Consider the following 22,206-nt stretch of genomic DNA (forward strand, 5'->3'; position numbering starts at 1 on the left):
ATCACAAAGGGCTGTCCTCAAGTGATTCCATGGACAGCCAGGTCCAACCACTGTCATTTCCTGGAGGGATGGCTTTCTGATCTCCACTTTCCCCCTCTGAGAGCTCTAGGAGAGGCCCCAAGGCCAGTGCCTGAGAGGAATTCAGACCCAGGGAAGGTGGCCCGGAGCTGGTAAAGGCAGGCAGGAAGCATGCCATAGACTCTGGGAACACCGCCCACATACTGTGCGTGAACAGCGGCCCCTGGAGTTGTCCAAAGGCCACCAGTGGGAAGGTAGCTGGGGAGGGCAGTGGCTCTCTGTATTTGTCCTCTGGCTCTCTGGCCAGTGCTCACACCGTCTTCTCCCATGTGTCCCATCCTCTAAAGGGCAAAAAGCAGGTGAGTAAGCGCAGGGGCCCTCAAGGAGACCTCTGGAAACGGAAGCAAACAACTCCTAAAGCCCAAGTTCAAATTTGAAATCCACCCTGGTGTCAAGGCTGGTCTCGGCCCAGGGGTTCCAGGAAGTCTCCTCTAACTGTTCCAGGGCAGGTGACCCTTGGGTCTGCCTGGCTGTAGCAGGGGGTGCCCGCCCATGAGCCTCAAGGAACCTCACATGGCCCAACTTCTAGCCACCTCCCCTGTCCAGGCTGGGTGTAGCCAACCTGGGAAGGCTCTGTTCAGAGACAGTCCCAGGGTCTGAGGGGCATTAAGAGCATCAAGAAGACAGTATCTTCTCTGCTGGGGCTGAAGGGACCCCAGCCTGTGGGGAAGGAGCCCTCACTGTCCGCATGGCATGCAACAGCCTCCCTGGGGCTCTGGGAAGCAGACATGGGGGAATGACATGTCTAATGGGTGACCAATCAGTCTCATGGGCCAGTGCACCCCCTGCCCTATCTGCCTCAGGTTCTGACAGCGAAGCCACATGCACACCCAAGGTGCAGGAGCCCATACAAAACTGGGACCCTTGTTTTCTAATTCCCTTTGCCCAGGTTCAATCCACCCAAGTAGATTCAGGATCAGAGGCTTTGACAGCAGGGGAGCTCCAAGCCTGAACATCACACCTAGCCTGGGACACCAGGTAGGAAGTTGGGTTTTTTAATGTATTTTTAGAAAACAATATTGCTAAACATTTGTATTGCTTCTTTTAACTAATATGAATGATGTTACTATGAAATTTCTTTTGCATACTCCTTAAAGAACAGGCCCGTGTTGGGCGGGGGTGGGGGCTGGGGATTGAACCCAGGGCTTTACACACACGAGGCAAGTACTCCACCACTGAGCTACATCCCCCACCCTTTTTATTATTTATTTATTTTTTTGAGACAGGGTCTTCAAAGTTGCTGAGACTGGCCTTGAACTTGTGGATCTTCCTGCCTCAGCATTCCAAGTTGCTAGGATGCCAGGTGTGCACCCCGTGTCCAGCTTGCCCACGTGTGTTTAAGGCATCAGAAGTAGACCTCTTACAGCAGCAGCTCAGTTTTCCCGACTACACAGTGGGAGGCAGCAGAAGGCAGGGGCACCTGGTGTGGAGCAGCTCCAGCTCCGTGCTCTTCTCCCGCTCCAGCTTGGTGTAGGCTTCACGGTGTCGCCGGGCCTCCTCCTCCAGTGCCTGCTCGGCCATGGTCTCCTGATCCTTCACCATCTCCTCCAGCTCGTGCACCCTGTGTGGGGTAGGCACAGATCCAGGATGCGCAAGCTCCTGGGGCCTGAGGGATCTCATCCCAACCCAGTTGTTCACAGGGGGAGTCCTGACCCCGCCAAATCCCAACACGCCCACCCAGGGAGGTTGGAGTGTCTGCTAGGCCTGCCAGCCAAGAAATAAATTAGGGACATCTAAAGGGAGGTGAGCCAGTCATATGAGCCAGGGGCAGACCTGGCGTGGGTCCAGAGGGGAGTGACACCACACCTGGGATGGTGGGATGCACAGGGCAGCACAGAGAGGAAGTGCCAGCCTGGTCTCAGCTGGACACTGTCTCGAGCCTCCCCTCCTCATTTTTGTTCTACTTTCCTGGGCAGTATCCCTCTGATCAGCAATTCAGGTTACTAGGCACCATGACTCCAAACACAGGCACATCTTGGCTAGTGGCCCATATGTCAGACCAAAGGGCCAGGTCCCCACTGTGGATGTTATAACCCACTATGGTGGCGTAGGTGGTATCAGTCTAAGGTGTATCTCACTGACAATGGTCCCTCCACCAAGTTGACCTCAGGGTGTACACAAGGTAGAGGACCAGACCCTGGGGTATGTCTACAAGCTTCCTACATCTGGGGAGGACTACCAAATGCAACATCTGCTTCGTCCCAGTCCATGCTGGAAGCACTGAGCAATGCTCGGTGGCCTCCACCTGGACCCCTCCTGCCAGCCGCCCACACTGGCCTCTTCCTCTTGATCCCAGGAAGGAGATGGGGCTCTGGTCACTATAAGCAGTGAGGGACAGCAGATCCAAGCTCTGCCCTGGGGCTGCTGGCCTGGCAGAGGGAATCCCTCAGGCCTACAGTCAAGGTCAAGCTCCTCTGCCCCTCAGAGCTGTAAGTTACCGCCATCAGCTTCACTTGGGGCCTCAGCCACAGGGACAGCCCCGCGGTCCCCAGAGCCAATGCTCTGGCCTCACCTGTGCACCAGCTGTGTGTTCTCCTGCTTCAGCTTGCTCTTCAGGTCCCCACTGGTCAGGCTGTCATTCTCCAGCTCTGTCACCTTCTTTTCTAGGAAGCTTACCTACAGCAGAGAGTAGGGATGGGCTAGAGAAGACCTTGGAGGCCACGGGACTGAGAACCTAGAAACTAAAGTTCATGACCAAGACCTTCAAATGGCAGTGCATGAGAAAAGTGGTCATGTTGAGTGAGGATGACACTGAGGGGCCCACGTGCCTGTCACCCCTACCCCTAGCTCTTGGACAAGGTACAGGGTCATCTGAGTCCCCAGCTGGCAGCCCAAAGTACTCCCCACTACCCCGGGAGCATGCACACACTGACTCCCTTCCTTCTCCACCCGCCCAGGGCCCACCTTCTCCGTGATGTCATTGTCACAGGAGTCAATGCTGTCCCGGAACAGGTCCTCAGTGCTGCCGTTACTGCTGCTGAAGTTACTGTTGTGCATGAGCTGCCTGCAGGGGTGGGCGATGGATTGTGGCTGCAGGGGCCCTCCAGAGGTGGGGTCCAGACTCAGGCTACAGGCTGGGGGAACCTGCTGTACCCTAGTGGCCCCAACAAGGAGGCCGCCCTCCCTCAGCCAGTGGGGGAGAGCATCGCGTGCTCTGAGGCTGGTGGAGGGGCTGCTAGCAGCCATGGCCCATCAACAACTGCTCTTTCCTGACGCCTCTAAACCGTCTTCATAGCAGCATCCAGCCAACAGCTACCAAATGGCCAGGGCTGGCCTATGAGGCCCTTTTCTTCTGGTTAGAAAGCTGCAATAGAGGGAGCCTGGCTCCACAGGCCAGCACAGGGCCTGAGCTCCTGCGTCTGCCCAGTCGGGCTCGGCCCCCTCCACCTCTCAGGGAACTCTGGAGGAAGGTGCAGGAGAGATCCAGCATGCTTTACTGGCACTGGGTTGAGGATGAGGCTGGAAATAGGTGGACATTTACAGAGGTCATCCTTAGAAAATTTCAGCTGCCATCCTCTAATGACATCCCCTGCCCTACTCCCTCATAGGCAGCAGCCAGGGTCTGTACCGAGAGGCCATCCCACCCAGAACTGAGCCAGAGCCTGGGTGCTGGCAGCTAATATCCTGGCACAGACCTGGGCCAGGCTACAGGAGCATGGCACAGGACCCCAGGGGCAGCAGGGCAGCTGTGCAGGACTCACTGCATCTCTGCCAGCAGGAACCCAGGGTCTCTTTTGTATGAAAGGCATGACAACTGTGGGGTTACTGTCTCAGGGCATCCCTACCAAGTCCACACAAGGCCGAGGCAGTCAAAGGTGTGACGACACTGACTGAAACCAAGAGGGGACCAAGGGAAGAATGAGGGCAAGGAAGGGCGTGCACTTCTTTCTGAGAAGCAGGCCTCTGGCTGCTCTGCTACAGGGCCCTGGGCACCCTCATACCCCTCTACTCATTCAGGCACCCATAGGACACTGGCTGAGTCTGGGCACAGAGACCTGGCCTCCAGGCAGCAATAACATAGTTAAGGGGACAGCTCTCAACTCATTGTCCCCCAAGGGGTCCTTACCGTCCAAAGGCAGTGCTAGAGATTTTTCGGTTGGGGCTGGAGAGAGAAAGAGAGAAGAAACAGTCACTGACCAGAGGGGTTCTGGTCCATTCCTTTACTCCACCTATTACAAGACACCAACATGCAGAATGAGGCTTGACCCTCCACTAAAGGGATTTTGCATGTCCACTTGGCCCCGAGAAAAAACAGTTTGACTTCCCGTTGCAGGAAAAGCCCCCAGGATCAGCCCTGCTCTGAGTGTCCTCTGATCTGCTAAGACAGAGTGGACTGCCCTGCCCAGGACTCCTGCCTCCAGGCGCCACCTGGCCTCCCGCCACCTCTGGGCTGTGGGCCTCACCTGTTGGCCTTCAGGTTTTTCAGCCGGGCTTCCAAGTCATTCAGCAGGTTGATCTTCTTGCAGCACTGAGAGCAGTACACATCCAGCAGCTCACTGTTGTACGTGTGCCGCATCTTCCTTGGTGTCTGCCCCGCACTGATCCAGGGGAGGGAGGAAATCACCTTCTTAGCTGTCAGGCTGTGCCCTGTCCCCGCTGCTGAGCTCACTTCATTTGGTTCCCAAGATTTATAAACTTTGCAGAGCAGGGCAGAGAGTGGGAATAAAGCAACCGAGCATTCCTTCACCAACAAGCTCAAAGAGAAGCGGCCGGTGAGATGCACCCACTTAATAAGCACAGCACACCAAGAGGGAATGTCAGAGGAAGTAATGACTCAGGAGGGGGGAAGCGATCATGGAAGGAGGTTCTAGAAGCAAGATGACACAGACACCCCTTCCAGGGCCTGTGGCCTTCCAGCTTAGTTAACTGTTTCTTTGCTAAGATGGAAGGAGGGAGGAAGAACTCCAATCTCCCAATCGGGGTGCAAAGGCAGCACCCCCAAGCCCTAAGTCAGAGGGCAGGATGGTCATTTCAGGACTCTGCCTATCTGATCTCCTAGGATGAGGCTGGATTGGTTCTGCCATTTTTTTTTCTGAGCCCCCAATATCATCCCAGACCAAGGAGCCACCTGGAAGACACCGAAGAACCCAGGTCCGAGTAGACGTTGGTCCTGGTCTCATCATCGGGGCAGGGGCTGCTGGGGGCACAGTCCACGTCATCCCCCTCCCCGTAGTCTTCAAACTGCTCCTCGTTGCTGATGAGGGAGGCGGTGGAGTGTGTGGAGAGGTCTGATGTCGTCATGGATGGAGTGTGGACCAGGGACCTGGGGGCCACAGCATCTATGTCAGTGAAGGACTGAGGGGCCCCACCTATAGCTCCTAGTTGGGGAGACAGGCCAGGCCTTAAGGAAGGCCACTCGGCACCACAGACAGTCAGAATCTCATCCAGTTTGCATCTTTTGACTTTGGGACCCCATCCCAAGGGGAACATCTCACCATAGAAACTTTCTGCAAGACACAATGCAAACTGAGTAGCAAAACATTGGTTACTACTTGAACAGTTGAACTCAATTAAATTATAATTATAGTTATTAAACTAGAACATACATTAGTGAATCAAACATAAAGTAATAGAATATAAAATGGTTGTTGAAACTTTCATAAAAATAGGGATTGGGTTGTGGCTCGGTGGTAGAGCACTATCCTAGCACATGCAAGGCCCTGGGTTCGATCCTTAGCACCACATAAAAATAAATTTTAAAAAAAAGATATTGACAACTATAACTAAAAAATATTTTATAATAAATAAATTAATTTTAAAAACTTTCATAAAAATATTGGCAATAATATAAGAAAAATGAACATAAATAAAGTTAGTACAAATTTTGAGACATTTTAAAAGACTGAGTACATAAGCTACATGCTGGCCCATGCCTGCAATCCCAGTGAGTTGGGAGGCTGTGGCAGGAGAGTTGTAAGTTTGAGGTCAGTCTCAGCTACTTAGTGAAGCTCTGTCTCAAAACAGAAAATAAAAGGGCTGGGGATATAGCTTAAGTGGTAAAGTGCCCCCAGGTTCAATCCTCAGTATTCAATAAAAAGAAGAAGACCTAGTATGTCAAAGGTCTATACAGGGGCTGGGATATGGCTCAAGCGGTAGCGCGCTTGCCTGGCATGCGTGCGGCCCGGGTTCAATCCTCAGCACCATATACAAACAAAGATGTGTCCACCGAAAACTAAAAAATAAATATTGAAAAAAAAAAAAAAAAGGTCTATACAGAAGGAGGAAGCACAGGAAATAAAAACACTGACATGGTAATAGGACTCGGGTTTAGGGTCGTTGCATGTTTTTCCTCATTCTTGCTTTTCCCACCTTTTTCAAGTTTTGCTTAATTGGCCTGCTCACCTTTTAAAATGAAATGATAGATAACAATAAGCTATTAGGTAAGAAGTCCAAAGATGTTTAATCAAAAAACAAAGTAAAAAAACAAACAAACCACAGATCAGAGCCTCCAAGGGGGACCCATAATATGTCCTGTGACATATCAGGGCCTAGCTGGCCCCATTGATCACCCAACAACAGAGAGCGGTCCAGCGCATCCCGTGTGAACATATCTCCCCTGTGGTCACTCTGCGATAATTTCCCTACACCATCACTCGGACATCATGATTTCCCTGAGTTCCCTGAGTCTCCACTCAAAAATGGGGAACCTGAACTAGGGAAAGAATCTTGTAATCATGGGTTAAAGCAGCAATTCTCAAACCATACCCCCGAGGAACCCCAGTTTCTATCTAAGGAGCCAGGTTAATGATAGGGTGAGTAAAGATCGCATTTCCTTGCACCTCGCCCCATTTTTGTTTATTTATTCAAAAGCCCGTCTTTGGGCTCCTCAGCACTTCAGGTTGAAATAACCACATTGCTCAGTTCTTTCCTTATAAATTTGACTGAAATTCTTGGCAGCCAGGGCTGGCTGGCCTCTTGGTCATTAGTCCCGGAAAACAATGGTGCCAAATGGCAGATGACCGGCTACAAGATTGATAGTTCTGTTGGCCTCAGCCATTTGTTCTGGGGTGGACTGGTCACAGGTGTAGTTGATGTAGTCCCAGCCACCACGGACTCCTCTCAGTAGACAGACCACTTCAAGGGGGCCCCCGAGGGCATTGTGACTCTCTGAGCACTGAGGGGGCGGGGAGTGTTAGGCTGAACCACCTTTTGGAAGATTGAAAAACTGAGAAAAAGCTGGCAATTTCGTGTGGTTTAGCCAACACTGGAACACCCCTCCCCTGCCCTCTCTTACATATCTGAGTTGCCCTGTCACCTTCTTTCAATATCTGGGTCACCACTCCTAATTCCTGTGGCCCCTCAGCCAGGTGGTGGCTGCATCCCATCACCCTGCAAGCACTGTATCCCTCCAGAGATTTCAGGAGAGCTGAAATGGAAGGGACTCCCTTCTGCTGATACCAAACTAACAGATCAGGGCCTGGCCGACCCCATCCACAACCTACTAACAAAGAGAGGTCAACGCATCACCTCTGACAAAGTCCTCCCTTTAGTTACGACGTAGTAATTTCTCTCTATTATTATCCTGGGAAGTCACTAGGTCTTCCCCCTCCTCCTGCAGTGCTGGGGATTGAACCCAGGGCCTGAGCATGCCAGGCAAGTGCTTTACCACTAAGCTATATCCCCAGCTCTACTTAGGTATTAATGCTGTTTTTTAAACAATTCTGATGAAAGAGTATGTGTCCCCTCTCATTAAGCAGTCATTAAAACTGACTTGGCACAGCTGCCTGAAATTCCAGAACTCTTCCTACTGTCAGGCATCGAGGCTGCTTAGAACTTTCTGCGGTGCAGAACCCGTAGGGAAGGAACACAGGGGATGCGATCTTTAGCGTCCCACGTGCTCTCTATGGAAAGGCCTCTCAATAACTGCATTTCTGGGCCCAGAAGACACATACCGAGCTCCATCAGTTTTCACTCACTTGTCCTCTGGCAGAAACAGGCCCCCGAGACCCCGATCCTTGTCCTCGGCGGGACTCCCAACAGACCCCTCCAGGCTCTGGGTGCTTTCCATGGGGCTGTCCAGATCTGACTCCAGGGAGCCCTCAGCTGGGGCCAGTGTCATCATAGGCTCCTCCTCGTCCTCGGGAAAGATGCTGGGCTCCCTGGGGATGAGCTCGCCATCAGCAAAGGTGGAGCCGGGGACCTCAATGTCCTGGGAAAGACAGGGGGAGAATGACTGGGGGCATGAGATCACTGGAACTTGGCATGCCTCATCCAATTCCAAGGGCATCAACAGGGCCAGGGACAGTGGAGCCTGCAGTTTGGGAGGGCCCAGACCCCAAGACCACAAGTGTGGGAATGCCTGGCAGGAAGACTAGTTTGGGGCTTCTCATGCTTTACCACTCATGAGAGTCCAGTGAGGAGTTAGACCTCCCAGGGACAGCCATCCATGGAGAAGGGCCACAGCTAGGCTGGTCACACCTCCTCACAAAGTCTGCACAGGAAGCCAAGTGACAGAGCAGGCTCCTTGGTGATCTGCACTGGGGACGTGTCCACACTGAACACAGAATGGCCTTCAAGACTACCCTGACCTCACAGAGTTTGACTCAGCACGGTAGAGGGAAGTCTGCACAGCTTGGGATCCACCCTCCATGATTCTGGGCATGTCACAGAAACTCAGTCCTCCTCTGTAAAGCAAGAATGGCAACGAAGTCTCACAGAACTACCGTGGCCACTGCATGAGGTCTTTTGTGTTAGCCTTTGGCACTCAGTAGACCCTTGATAAGTACATTCTGGCCAGAGGGCATGATGCCAGTCCAGGAGATAAGTGCCTGCCTTGGGCCCTGCCACAGCCACGCTGGGGAGTGAGAACACCAGGCCTTTCACTTCTGAGCTCTGGGCCAGACCCGCCCATGCTGATCCAGGGCTGAGCACAGCACTCTGCACAAGGTAGGTGAGCAATAAAGATCTGCCTAGGTCTTCTGCTGAGGTTATCTCCTAAGAAGAGCTTTGGCTTTGTCAGAGTGGACTCTTATATGAGGGGCAGCTCTCTGTGAGCCACTTCTAGGGATTACTTTGCTTCTGAAGAGGTAGGTACCTTCCAGGTGGCTCTGCTTTTACCTGTTCCCATGGGGATGCTAACCTGTTCCCAAGGTTCTATGGTGTGCTCCTCGGCAAAGGCTGGCAGAGCGCTCTATTAAAAGCGTTTTCTCCTCACCCCAGGATTGCAAGATGGGTACCAGAAACAAGGGCTACAAAAAGTCTCAAGTGATCTCAGACAGCTCTTCTTCAACCTTTGCTAAAGCAGAACCCACATTTGCCTGCCCTTCACCTTTCACAAAGTGTCCTCGAGGAATCTGAGCAAACCACATGGAGACGGACCTTCAGGGCGCTGAAACCCACCAGGAGACTCCTGAGCTGGGAATAGGCGATGATTAATGAGCTTGGCTTCTGCCTGGGCCATGACTTGGACTGAGCACCAGATGGACCAATAAAGTCGGCACCAGCCACCCTGACTGTGGAGAGCAGGCAGCTGAGTATCAAAATCACCCACAATGTTCACAGACTGTTTCCACCTGGATGACACCCATCAGATTCCACATGGCTCCTAGACCCTAAGCAAGCTCGTCATCAGCAAGCACAAAGAGCATCCTGATGGCCGCAAAAGGACACTGACATTACTGAGCAACCACCTTGCTTCAGAGATGGCGCTGAATTCATATTTTATTCACTCGGTGTTTCGTGATAGCTATTCTGGACAGCTACTGCTATTCCATTTTACTGAGGCTGAAACTGTGGCATAGAGAGTAACTTCCCAGAGTCTTCTGGCCAGTAGGCAGAGGAAACCCCTCCCCCCCGCAATCTGGATGCCCAGCACTTGGTTCCATTTGTACTGTTGCCCCCACATTTCACAGATTTTCACACCTGGAAGTAACAACGAGGAGACTGCACTTTAGTTACTATTTCTGACTCCTGGGTGCTCTGTCGGATGTAGCAGCTTCCACATAGGCTCGGGGCCTGGGCTCATGGGGAGGACAGCTAGTGATCTGTGCCTTGCCCTCAAAGAACCTCAGACTTCCCCTTCCTGGCCACAGTGTGCAAAATCAATAATAGCCAGGAAGGCTGCTGTATGGCTCACAGGAGAGCGTTACCACAGCCCTAGGACTTGGCTTCCTCTCCTTTTTCTGTAGGTGAAGGGTCTTGCCTGGGAAACAGGGGCTGGGACCTGGCTGTGTGTCACTCCCCCCTGCCCCCCTACACATCTGGGGTCCTGAGGCAGAGGTGGCCCACCTGGTTCCCAGAAGGCAAAAGTGTCAGAGGGACCAGGATCCATGCTTCTCAGGTGTCCAGACTGGCCTATGGACAGCTTGGGTTTGGCCCACTGGACAGTCTCACTTAAACACTAACTCATGGTGGCAGGTGGGGACAGCCAGCCCCCCCACCTGATGATGTTCCTCTCACTTCTGGCAGCTAGTCCAAGCTCCTACCCAGGCAGAAAGAGTGACCTCAAGTGGCCTGTCTCAGTCATAGGCCAGGCAGAGGAAGGGGCACTAATGCCCGGCCCTCCCCCCAAAGATCATCTCTTCCTCAGGCAGCTCTTCTTCAACCTTTGCTGAAGCAGAATCCACACCTGCCTGCCCTTCACCTTTCACAAAGTGTCCTCTATCTGTCACGGGGCCCTCTGAGGGCTCTGTGAGGGTTACAGGGAGAAAAATGCCTGAATCCTGTCTCCACCTGATACTTGGAGAAGAGGAGGCTCAGAGAGGCGGGTGGCCGTCCTGGAACTTCCCTGTTCCCAGAGGCCCTGCTGAGACCTGAAGCCAGGCTCAGACAGGCCGAGTGCAGGTCCCTCACCTCCCCCGGCTATACACACACTCAATCTAACTTTTTCTCTTAAATTAGCCATTCCCTCCATTAATACCTTTTCATTTAACCCACAAGTGTTTGCCCAAGGCAAGTGGAAATGATAATTACCACTTCAAAACCATTTCTAGTAGTTTCCCCCTAAATTAAAATAGTATAAAGATAGCTATGAGAAAAGTCACTGTATACCTTGGTTAGTCTGGGACAGTACCGGTCTGTGCCTGTCCCAAGGCCTTTTGGTTTGGCAACTATCCTGGACAAAAGCAGCATTGGTCACTCTGGCTCAGTTCCTGGGCCCAGTTCCTTCTCCCACTGGGCTTAAGAGGAGAGCAGCTGCTCTGATGCCACGTACCTCAGGCAGAGAGGCAGAGCGGGGACAGTGGTGGACGGTGATAGAAGGCAACCTCTTCTCCCCTCCCTGAGTTTCTCCTCATGGCTGGAAGAACTCAGAGTCATTTTAGAGCCCCTTCTGAGCCAGTGACTCTTTTATGAGTTTTAAAGTTGCAGAGGGAAAGAACAAACTTGTCCATATGAAATCCCCCTCCCAGGGGTCTAGGGGACATGGGGACATGGGCTTCCTAAAATACCCTCCAGCCTGAGGGTAACAGCTGTATAGAGCACCTGTTGTGAACACAAGAAGCCACCTCGCTGTACACGGGAGAGCTCTGGGGAATGGGAAAGAGCAACAGATGAACTGTCAGGGTGCTGAGGTGGTCCACTGGAGCTGAGGCAAGATGCCTGCCACGTTCCCAGACTGGCCCACAGCTGACTCTGGCCATGGAGATCCAGGCCGCAGCAGCCCCGAGGGTGCTGGGGTCCTTCCCTCAAGGGCTGGGGGTAGTGGGAAAGAGGACAGCATCATCATGCTGACGGTCTCCGGCTCCAGCCCTGAGGCTTGCTCTGGAAGGCTGGCAGGAACAGGGAGCGGCGAACAGATTTCCCAAGAGCATGAATTCCCAGGTACCTGAGCAAGGCAGGTGTCCAGGGTACCTTCTGGGACTCTGCCCCTCAGAGCTCCCCTTTCCTGCCCTTGTCCCCCAGTGTGTGAAAAAGATATCCATGCAATTTCATCCAGTCACCAGTCACCATCCAGAGGCCCCCACGTCAGGTTTCAGATAGGGCTTGGCACTTAACAAGGACTCCTGGGAGGCTGCAGACGAAGGCTATATCTGATCTTTTGGGAGACTTTAGGGAAGGGACACAGTGACTTCAACTGGCAGCACAGGGCATCGTTGGAAGTCCACTCTGACAGGGATTGGAGCCCAGAGGCTGCCCTGGGCACAGAGCTCCCAGCCTCCCAGGGCACAGGGCCAGCTCTTGGGACCACCCAGGCTTCCTTCCTTCCCCTGCAGAGGGCTCCCAGGAGTGAGGAAAGGCAGGGGGTTGGGGGGAGATCCAACATGAGTGGAACTGGGTGAGTGCACAGTTCTGAAGCCTGGTAGACTGAGTGTCAGTCCTGGTGGCCCAGCCATTCACGGGCTGTGCGCCCCTGGCTCTTCCCCTTCAGAGCAGAAACTGTCACCTCTAGTTTAGAGGCTGCTGTAAAGGGTATGCTTGACAATTTGCACAATCACCAGAGAACAGCTGTTGGAGCCTTAAGTCCTGGCCTGGCCTGTGTGTGTGACAGCAGCTGAGCTGTCCCTGTGGTCCATGAGTCCCACCCTGGTCAGCCAGCAAGGCCCTGACAGACAGGCAGCCAGGCCCGGAGGATTACTTAAGGCAAGGAGTTTCTGGAGAGAGTTCTGAGGCTCACGGCTGGGGAAACAGGACCCAGCTGGCCGCTCTGGCAGGCCAGCATCCCCAGCGGCACTGCCATCTTCCACTTTGCCACCGTCTCCAGATGGAGCTGGACAGTGCTGGCATCAGCTGGAAATGGAGTCTGGGGGCACACAGCCTGCCCGTGGGGCCCCTCTCCAGTCTCAAGAGCGGCTTTCAGCCACCAGCAGACCCCAGAGTCACCCCCTCCTCTGTGGGAAGTTGGCAAGGGCTGAATTCAAAAGCTGCTGAAAAAGCCAAGTAGCAACACATGTGTGAGTTGGGGGAGCATCCAAGTTTCAGAGCCCCCCTTAACAGTCCCCGTCCCCACGGTCAGAGGGGGTGTGTGGCTGGGCCTAAACTAAACAGCTTTATTTGGCCTTAACCCTCACCTACTTAGTCTATCTCCAAGTCACACACATCAGGACACTGCATTTTCCTGGTAGCTAAGGTGCAGGGGACATTGACTGAGGGGCTATATTTCTACACTCCCTACGAGAGGGAAGATGCTGAATGGTTAGCCGGGGGGATTCTGCGTCTGAACCCCGGTGGTTAGTATCCTAGAGAGCAGCTGGTAGGTGCTTAAGAGTGTTGGCTGAACCAAGAAGCACAGGGGCAGGGTGAGATGAGAAGGGACCAACCACAGGCCCCAAGGCCTGGCGCCAATTCTGGGGTGGTCTCCGCCTGGCTGTGTGGACACTGGATAAGCTGTTCAATTTCTGAGCCCCATTTAAAAACAATGGTGCGAGGGCTGGGGATGTGGATCAAGCGGTAGCGCGCTCGCCTGGCATGCGTGCGGCCCGGGTTCGATCCTCAGCACCACATACCAACAAAGATGTTGTGTCCGCCGAGAACTAAAAAATAAATAAATATTAAAATTCTCTCTCTCTCTCCCTCTCTCTTTAAAAAAAAAAAAAAAAAGGTGCGAGTCCCCACGTGACAAGATTGCCATGGAGAATCTAGGGCAGCATCTCCTATCTCAAGAATGTGAAAACGCGCTGGGGAAGGGGTGGGTCAGGGCCAGGGCCACGCTCTGGGGTGGGTTCGGCTCCCACTCCACACTCGTGCGTTCTGGGGGCTTAAGTTCACTGAGCCTCTCAGCCTCGGCTTCCGCATCCACAAGCTGCAGTTGGCCATGACTAGAACTGAGCAGGTTGGTAAGAGGTCCAAGCACTTCTAAAGTCTTCGCACGTTTGGAAAATGCTCGATAAATGTGAGCTAGTATCGTCATCTGTTGAAGGAAGGCACCAGGGGTACTCATGAGAGACTGGATTCTATCCAGACCCTGAGACCCTTTCTCACTGACCCCCAGTGACATGCTGGGTGGAGGGAGGGGGACTCAGCGTTGGGAGGCCAGACTTCTGCAGGCTCCAGGGCCTACCCTCCAAAGGCGAGATGCCACTCCCACACCCCCCTCAGGGTCCTCTCCTGCCCACTCTCTTGGAAGGTTGGTCTGCACATTAATTACACCCTTTAATAAGCGTTAAGGCGAGATGCTGCCTGGGGAGGGAGTCCAGGAGGCTCTGAGGCTCCAGCTCATCCACCCCCAGCCTTGGCAACGGCCCTGCTCCACAGGCAGGAACTCAGAGCCAAAGAACAGCTCTATGGGGACAAGGCTGGGTAAAAATAGCCTGGGCGGGCACATCCCAACTTCCCTTGCAGCCAGGCACCCGCGGGCACACGTGGAACACCACCGCAGGGAAGGGGTGGGGGGAGTGGACACAAACCAAGCCTCGTGTGAGGAGACACATGGCTGGCTACTGGGCTCGGCCAGAGATGGAGCCCCCACGCTACCCCCGTGCATTCCAAGCCAGCCGCCAGCCCAGGAATGGGGACAGGCCCTGGTCAGGGTCTCGCTGGGACTTTCCTATGGGTGGCAGAAGTTTCAATTTAAGGAGTGAAGCCATGGGTGCCGATGCCCCTAAGTCTGTGGAGCTGGGCAACTGCAGGCAAGCAATCCCCCAGGGTCCACTGCGGCTCAGCTGCTCCGCAATCCAGCCTGTGACCGACTCCTGCAGTGGCCGTCAGCACCTGCTCCCATCAGGCTCCACTCTGCAGACAGGCCTTCAGGGGCTCACCAGTGGTGGTGAGAGGGTCTGACTCCATAAAGGGAGGCCCAGGTGCCTGCTGGGGGCCAAGGGTGGGAATTGAGGGAGGCTGAGCATCTACACAGCTTTGGCCTTGCTGTGGAACTAAAGCCACTCAGCTCAGCTCCAACGCCTTGGTTTACGCCCACAATGCCAAGGGCAAGCATGGGAAAACTGGTCACTAAGCCACCAGGGTTTGCCACAAAGCCACCAGGGTTTGTCCCACATCTCAACTGCTCTGGGGGACAGCCTTGTACTGTGAAATCACAGCTCCACAGCACTGAGTTTCACGTTCCGGTGGAGGAGGCCTGGCTCAGGAAGACAGGACAGACCACCTGGTTCCCACCCCCGGGGCTAGGCTCACACTCCCCGGCCCCCAGCTCGCTCCCTCTCAGGGGAGGCAGTCAAGGGAGCTCTAGGGCCTCTCCTCCCAGCCCAGAGCTCCGGGTCCCCCTCCTGAATGCCACACCCCCAGAGGGAGGCTCCTCATGCCCCTCAACAGGAGCCCCTACAACAAATCTCAGTGCAGATACCTCAATGCCGCACACTGCTGTCATCCCAAGATGGGCGTACAGGTCCCAAGAGGGGGACCCTAGTGACAACTAGTGTTTCCTCATTAGTCCAAGTAAGAGAGCTTGGATCCTCACCCCGCCCCTGGAGGGAGGTACTCAATCATCCCATTTTACAGATGGAGAGAATGAGCTGCCCGGGTCAACCAAGATGCTGAGTCTAATCTAGTACCCACCAACTGTGGCGTATCAGGCTGAACAGAGGCCAGGCTGGTGTTTCTCAAGACTCCCACACCACTTATATAAAGCAAGCCCTGGGACTGCACGCAGCACATCATGGACAGGTGTGGAGGCCCACACTGCCTCCCTCCCTAGCCCCACAACCCTCCCCCAGCCGATAAGGTAGAGGGTTGGGGGAGGGAGGCATGCTGTAGCTCCCAGGAAGACTTAGGACAGGAGGGACATCAGACAGCTTCTGGGGCGAAACCCAAACCAGGGAGGCAAATTCCAGAAGGGCAGCTACAGAGTAGAGGGACTGACTGGCAGTAAGGGATTCAGGGATCTAAAGACAGAGCACGGTGGTAGAGTGCTCGAGGCCCTGGGTTCAATCCCCAGTACCGTTAAAAATAAAAGATGGCACATGAGGGGATGGAGTGAGTGACCTTCTGGGAAGTACCAAGAGGGAGGGTCTGCTGCAGACCCTGTAGCGTCCACCCAGGAACTGGGCAGAGGTGCTGTCTGGCTGACCAGCATGTCCAGCCTGTCCTGAAGACTGTGGGGCCCAGTTTAGCCAGCACCAGAGCTGGAGAGCATTCAGCATCCATCCAAACCCAGGCCCCAGGTCCAAGTTCACCCACCACCCCTCCCAGAGCCTGCTGACCTGGGGGAGAAAAAGGGCCCCCCACGCTTGCTGCCAGGGTACATTCCTACTGCAAAGGAATCGCTGGCATTCTAGCTGTTTCCGGGGATTTTTTTGTGTGGAGTCTTTTTGTTAGTTTGTTTGTTTTGGGTGGTGCTGGGGATTGGACTCCGGGCCTCTGTATGCTAGGCAAGTTACCCCTGAGCCACACCCCAGCCAGCATTCTGGATCTGTGTAGCTGTCTAGAGTACATAGTCTTGGGCAGGAACTGACCTGAGTCTGGGGGCAGGGCAGGTAGTAAGATCTGTTGTTTTTTTTTTTTTAATTTTTTAGTTGTTGATAGACATTTTTTTTTTAAATGTGGTGCTGAGAATCGAACCCAGTACCTCACACATGCTAGGCAAGTGCGCTACCGCTGAGCCCCAGCCCCATAAGGTTTGTTTTTCAAGCCTGTTGTGCTACAGGCCAGACTTTGGACTATGGGGTGCCCCACACCCTGCCAAAAAACCTCCCTCTACTTTTGGGGAGACCCTCTGGCCCCTCTATCCCCCAGCACCACTTCCACTCCAGTAGCATGTGAACATACGAACAGCTAATAAAAATAAAAATGTATCACTAAAACTCTAACCAAGAAGGGAAAAAAAGGAATTAAAAGCATGAAAGGATACAGGGAAAAAAAAGGAAAAGAGGATCAGAGATCAGATGGGATAAATAAGAACAAATAACTCAACATTATTAGTAACATATTAAGTGCAAAATGGAGTAAAGGATCCAATCAAAAGATAAATAGTGTCAGACCAGACTGGGGGGAAAAACTACACACCATTTGCAGGAGACAGGTAAAAAGTGGAAGAATGAAAAAGATAAATATCACTGGGCCCGGTGGTGCGCGCCTGTAATCCCGATGGCTTGGGAGGCTGAGACAGGAGGATCTTGAGTTCAAAACCAGTCTCAGCAATGGTGAGGTGCTAAGCAACTCAGTGAGACCCTGTCTCTAAATAAAATACAAAATAGGGCTAGGGATGTGGCTCAGCGGTTGAGTGCCCCTGTGTTTAATCTCCAGTACAAAAAAAAAAAAAAAGATAAAGATAAATACCAACCCCCCAAAAGCTGGGTGCTATGTTAATCTCTGGTGAAGAACTTTAAAGCAAGGGACGTGATCAAAACGATAAAGCATCAATTTCACAAAATGTAACACTCCTGTCTATGTTCTAACACTGCTTCAAAATACACAGACCAAAACCTAACAGAACTAAGAGTTGGAGATTTTAAATAACTTCCCTTAGCAATGACAGAACAAGCGAATAAGGAGTAGAGGGACTAGGGACACCAGGTACACCACAAACAGGACCCACACACGCAGGGAACTCCCAGACCAAAATCAGATCAAAGGGCAGTAAGAAACTGCACACTCCCACAGTACCAAAGAATCTCCCTACAGATCACTGCAAAACACAGAAAAGCCCCTGCATTTCTCTATCATGGAGGAAACAGGCCACTGTCCCCTTAAGGCAGTGACCAAACATAGCAACACCAACTGGAAAGAACCAGACCCTGGTCCTCTGCTGTGGCAAACAGGAGGTGCATGGCAGCACCCGTGATGCAGTCCTGCCAACATGTTTAACATTTAATCAAACCTTAGGATCTCATTTCCACTAAATGGGGAAAGAGGTCAAGGGGCAAACAGACAAAGAAGTACACGGGATCATCTATGAGATGTTTGGCTTTGTCTATTATAAAAAGAGAGTGTCGTAAAAGATGGGCGGGTGGGATGAGGTTTCCTAGATCAGTGTTCTCAAGCCTTAGTGTGCATCAGAAGCACATGGGGGTGGGGCGTGAAAACTCAGATTGAATCAGTTTCTGATTCAGTCAGTCTGGGGAAAGGTTGAAAATATGCTTTTCCGCTGAGGACCGTGCATTGGTGGTGGCTCAGTGGGGGAATTCTCGCCTTCCATGAGGTTGAGGACAGTGAAGTAAAGCCTTTCTAACAAGATCTCAGGTGGTCTATTCTCCATTAGATCCCAGATCAAACGAACACACGACTCAGGGTGTACAGGACACACAAAAATGATAAAGGACCAGTTTAACAGGATGTAACACTCATATATATTTATGCATTGAAAAATAAGTTTCAAAGCAAACTTTTGGGAACAAAGAGGGAAGATGGAATATGGTCTAGATATTGGATAATATTAGGGAATTATACTTTTGTTAAGTGTATTAACAGTGTATTAATTATGAAGTCTGGGACCCGTGAGGGTGGGAAGGGGACAGATTGCCTTCCCTGTGCCGGGCTTCAGGCAACCTTTCGGAGTTACACAGAATGGTGATTGAAATGCGTGGCTGGGCGTCACCCTCGACAGCTTCTCAGGGAACATGGTGGCAGGCCTGCAACCCTTACCAATTCTTACAGGGCATTGTTTTAGTCTGCGAGAAGTAAACTTTATATGAAAGACAGCTTCCCCTGAACTTGCTGAACTGAGTAAGGAAAAGTATAAAATCCCTGGCAAGTGCAGCTCCATTTAAAAGGAATATGAACAAGAGAAGCCATCCTTGCCCTAGAGGTAGAGCCCAGAGAAATACCATGCCTAGAGGCCCGAGGGAGGAGAAGTCCATCCACAAGCTGAGAGAGGCCTCAGGAGAGACCAACCCTACTGGCACCTTGATCTCAGACTTTAGCTTCCAGAATTACGAGAACATACATTTCTGTTGTTTAAGCTGCCCGACCCGTGGTACTCTGGCACAGCGGCCCTGGCAACCCATACTCCTTCCTTCTCCCTGGCAGGAGGCCTGCATGGAAACCTACACCCAAGCTTGGCCTGGGGTTTCACCCACCCCCCAATCCAGATAATGCAAGTGAATTCCTTCAAGGTCCATTCCAACTCCAAGAGAACTACTGATTCTCCAGAGTTCTCTTCAGGAGACGCACAGCACAGTGGTAGAGCACCTGCCTAAGATTCATGAGGTCCTGGGATCCATCTATTTACTTCTGGTCTTTTCTTAAGAGAAATGTTGCATTCTTTTCCATGATCAATTTTTGAGATGTTGCAGCTCTTAAGAGGTTATATTTTGCTGAAGCCAAAGCCTGGTGGGTCTATGATGATCAGGATGATGTTTTAGAAACACTACTGACATGGGAGTCTACATCCATTATTTCCATTTTCTTGTGTTCTCTCAATAGCATAGTTATATTTTAAAGAAGTCCGTATGCAGTTCAGAGACATTAGAATGGCAAACGCAAAGGCAATTTTTGTTTGTCCAGAACTCTATTTAGTGTAGTTATAAGACAGATGTGAAAGCTATTTTACCTAAATAGTGACTGGTTTACAAAAGAAGAGACCAGCAGTCAGCCTTGGAATCACAGGCCCTGAACACACAGCCTCTAATCCTGGGTTGGCCGCTTCTGTGGCCGGAAGGGCCCAGTAATTGAGCGAGATATTTCCAGTTTCTCCATGCCAGACAATATTTCTGGCTACTTGAAATCCGGAGCAGATTTCTTCCCTCTGTTGTGGTCAGGGTGGGAAGGAGGGCCCCTACTGCCCCCGGGACACGTGGCACCCAGCTCAGCTGTGATGCCAGCCTCATATGACATGGCTGAAACCTGAGCATCCCCTGGCCCCCCTGCCATGGCTGTCCAGGGTCAGTGACAGTGACCGAAGGCAATGCTGAATTTGGAAGACTCATCTCCAAAGAAAGCACACAGGAGTGAACCCACCGTGAACCCATTTTCTGATCTGGCCCTGAATGAGATATGACTGTCCCCAAAAGCCCTGGGTCTCAGATCCAAGTGCCTCAGTGAACCCATTTCCTAAACAAAAGGGATTCAAAGAGGCCATCTGGTCTACCCTGGCCACCCAGACAGAGCCAACAGCCTTGATTTTCAAATGAGAATGTGGACTTCACGGGGAAACTGTCGGGGAGGATTATGAAAACAGAATTTAAATTGCTTCCACATCTGGAAACCAAACCCAGCAGCCAGCTCCAAGAATTCCAGGCACGCCAACCAGTGGAGAAGCCACAGGTCAAGGGAGGCGTTGGTCGGCTGGGAGTCCCCTCACCCACCTACCTAAATCCACCCAGGAGACCTTGTCTACAGGGAGTGGCTGATGGAGCCACACCCCGGGAAGGGGAGGGGAGGAGACTGTATATTTTATCTTCATGGGGCTTTGAAGACTCCATATATTTTTTTAAACTATTTATTCTTAAGTTTTAGGTGGACACAATATCTTTATTTTACATTTATGTGGTGCTGAGGATCGAACCCAGTATCTTGTGCATGCTAGGCGAGCACTCTACCACTGAGCCACAACCCCAGCCCAAGACTCCATATTTTATCATCCTGATAAGAGGAGAGGAGAGAAAGTTAACACACTGGAGTGGAGCGTCTCCCATGCCGGCTGGCTCTATGCATCACAGAGGGATCCTGTTCCCCCTATAAATCCCTGCAAGGAAACAGTCTCCTCCTTAGAGACTTCAGTCTTGATCAGAAAATGAGTGTCCAGGGAGTTTCATGCATTTTCCCCTGAAGTCACGCCATACTTTTTTTTTTTTTTTTTCCCTCCTCTTTGTCATCCTCTACAAAGCTGGGGCCACACAAACCTGAATCGGGTCCCCCTTACTAACGTCAGTCGCTCCATCTCAATTCCCAGAGATTTCTCCAGTGCCCAGCAGAAGCTCCTGCTCCCGAGCAACACCTCACCTCTAGCTCTCCTGAGAAAGCCCTGGACACACCTGTCAAAGCAGAGTGAGGGGACAACCCGCTGAAAGGACGCACATCAAGGGCTCTCCTCACTCTTGGAACAGGCAGCTATTTTGGGCTACAAATTATAGCTTTCCAAGATGTGGCGGTTTGAAGTGAGGGCTTGATTACTCACACAGCCAAGAGCTTGTGGGGCTGGCTTTGGGGGCTCCACATTTTATCCTCATGGTAAGGGGAGCTCAGACTCAAAGGGAAGGCTTGGGCCAACTCTTTCCCCTCTGATGAGTCCACCAGGGAGACACCATCATAAGAGGTCACGTGGGACTGCCCAGAGAGAAGCCACTATCTGCTTCAGGGAGTACACACCAGGACGGACTGACACGTAGTCTGAAGTCAGAGCAGGCACCTACCCCAACCTGCTCTGCCACAGAGAGCCTGGAAGCCAAGAAGGGGCCAGTGTTCACCCACGGCTCATGGCCAAAGCTCCCGTTGACCCACCCTTCTGAGCAGGCAGGCTGGACGAGACCTGACAGGGCTTCTGCCTCCATAACCCTCCTCTGCCCCATTTTCCAGAACCTCCCATCAGCCCAGAGCCCCAGCAGTCCTCCCAGCAAGCTCAGCTCAGGTGTCCTTCTTTGTCCCTGGGTCTTTGCCACGCCCAGCTGCCCAGGCTGTGTTATTTATTTGGAGATGGAACCTGGGGCCTTGGACATGCTAGGCAAGTGCTCTGCCGCTGAGCCACATCCCCAACCCTGCCTGGGGTTCTGTGTACTGGGGGTCACTCCAGAACAGCTTGGGGGCCTGAGACAGTAATGAGTGAGGCAGCTCAGGCTGCTTGCCAGGAGCTTCCACCTGCAGTGGGGACAGGTGACAGGCATTAGGTTCTACCTCTAGCCACAGCTGATGGCTCTGAGGGCTGAGAACCCCAGGGAAGTCTATCAGGACCTCCTCCAAGAGCCTGCAAGTTACCCACTGTCCACAGGAACAGGTCCTAGTTCCTCAGACCAGCAGCAAAGCATTTCCAGCCGGTCTCAGCCTCAGGACATGCTCCTGCCCCCAGCCCACACCCAAGCACCTGTCCACCTTTACCACTCTTCCCCGCCTGGGCACACACATATGTGGGCATGAACACCTCCTCATCCAAGAGTGGAGCAGGGCTTCAGGTCCCCGACACAATGCAGAGCTGAGGAGCCCGGCTAATGGCCTGCATCAGAATGTCAAGAGGGAGACCTGAGAGCCACTGAACACAAGGTCCACCACCACCTGCTCCCAGGTCTCCTCCAACCAGCAGCTGCTGCTGAGTCCTGCCTGGTGTGGCCCCGTTGCTAGACACCCCCATGTGACTGTCCCCTGCCAGGCACCCCTGGCACATCCCACTCACAAAGGTCCCTGCACCTTCACTGCTGTCCCTGCCCAGAA

General features: G+C 52.6%; 1 protein-coding gene across 2 annotated transcripts in view; it reads right to left on the minus strand.

Annotated features, from left to right (window-relative positions):
* Positions 1-22,206, minus strand: part of Rab11fip4 (RAB11 family interacting protein 4) — a 106,333-nt gene that overhangs the window by 5,741 nt on the left and 78,386 nt on the right. For both annotated transcript variants that reach the window (XM_076870699.1, XM_076870700.1), the window contains 7 exons: positions 7,995-8,227; positions 5,147-5,341; positions 4,482-4,616; positions 4,145-4,180; positions 2,983-3,082; positions 2,591-2,694; positions 1,499-1,639 (listed from right to left, as the gene is read on the minus strand). In XM_076870699.1, coding sequence (XP_076726814.1) covers positions 1,499-1,639; positions 2,591-2,694; positions 2,983-3,082; positions 4,145-4,180; positions 4,482-4,616; positions 5,147-5,341; positions 7,995-8,227 — 944 coding nt within the window. The remainder of the gene's footprint in view (positions 1-1,498; positions 1,640-2,590; positions 2,695-2,982; positions 3,083-4,144; positions 4,181-4,481; positions 4,617-5,146; positions 5,342-7,994; positions 8,228-22,206) is intronic.

Source organism: Callospermophilus lateralis, chromosome 11 (genome assembly GCF_048772815.1).
Source record: "Callospermophilus lateralis isolate mCalLat2 chromosome 11, mCalLat2.hap1, whole genome shotgun sequence".
NCBI classification, from domain to species: domain Eukaryota; kingdom Metazoa; phylum Chordata; class Mammalia; order Rodentia; family Sciuridae; genus Callospermophilus; species Callospermophilus lateralis.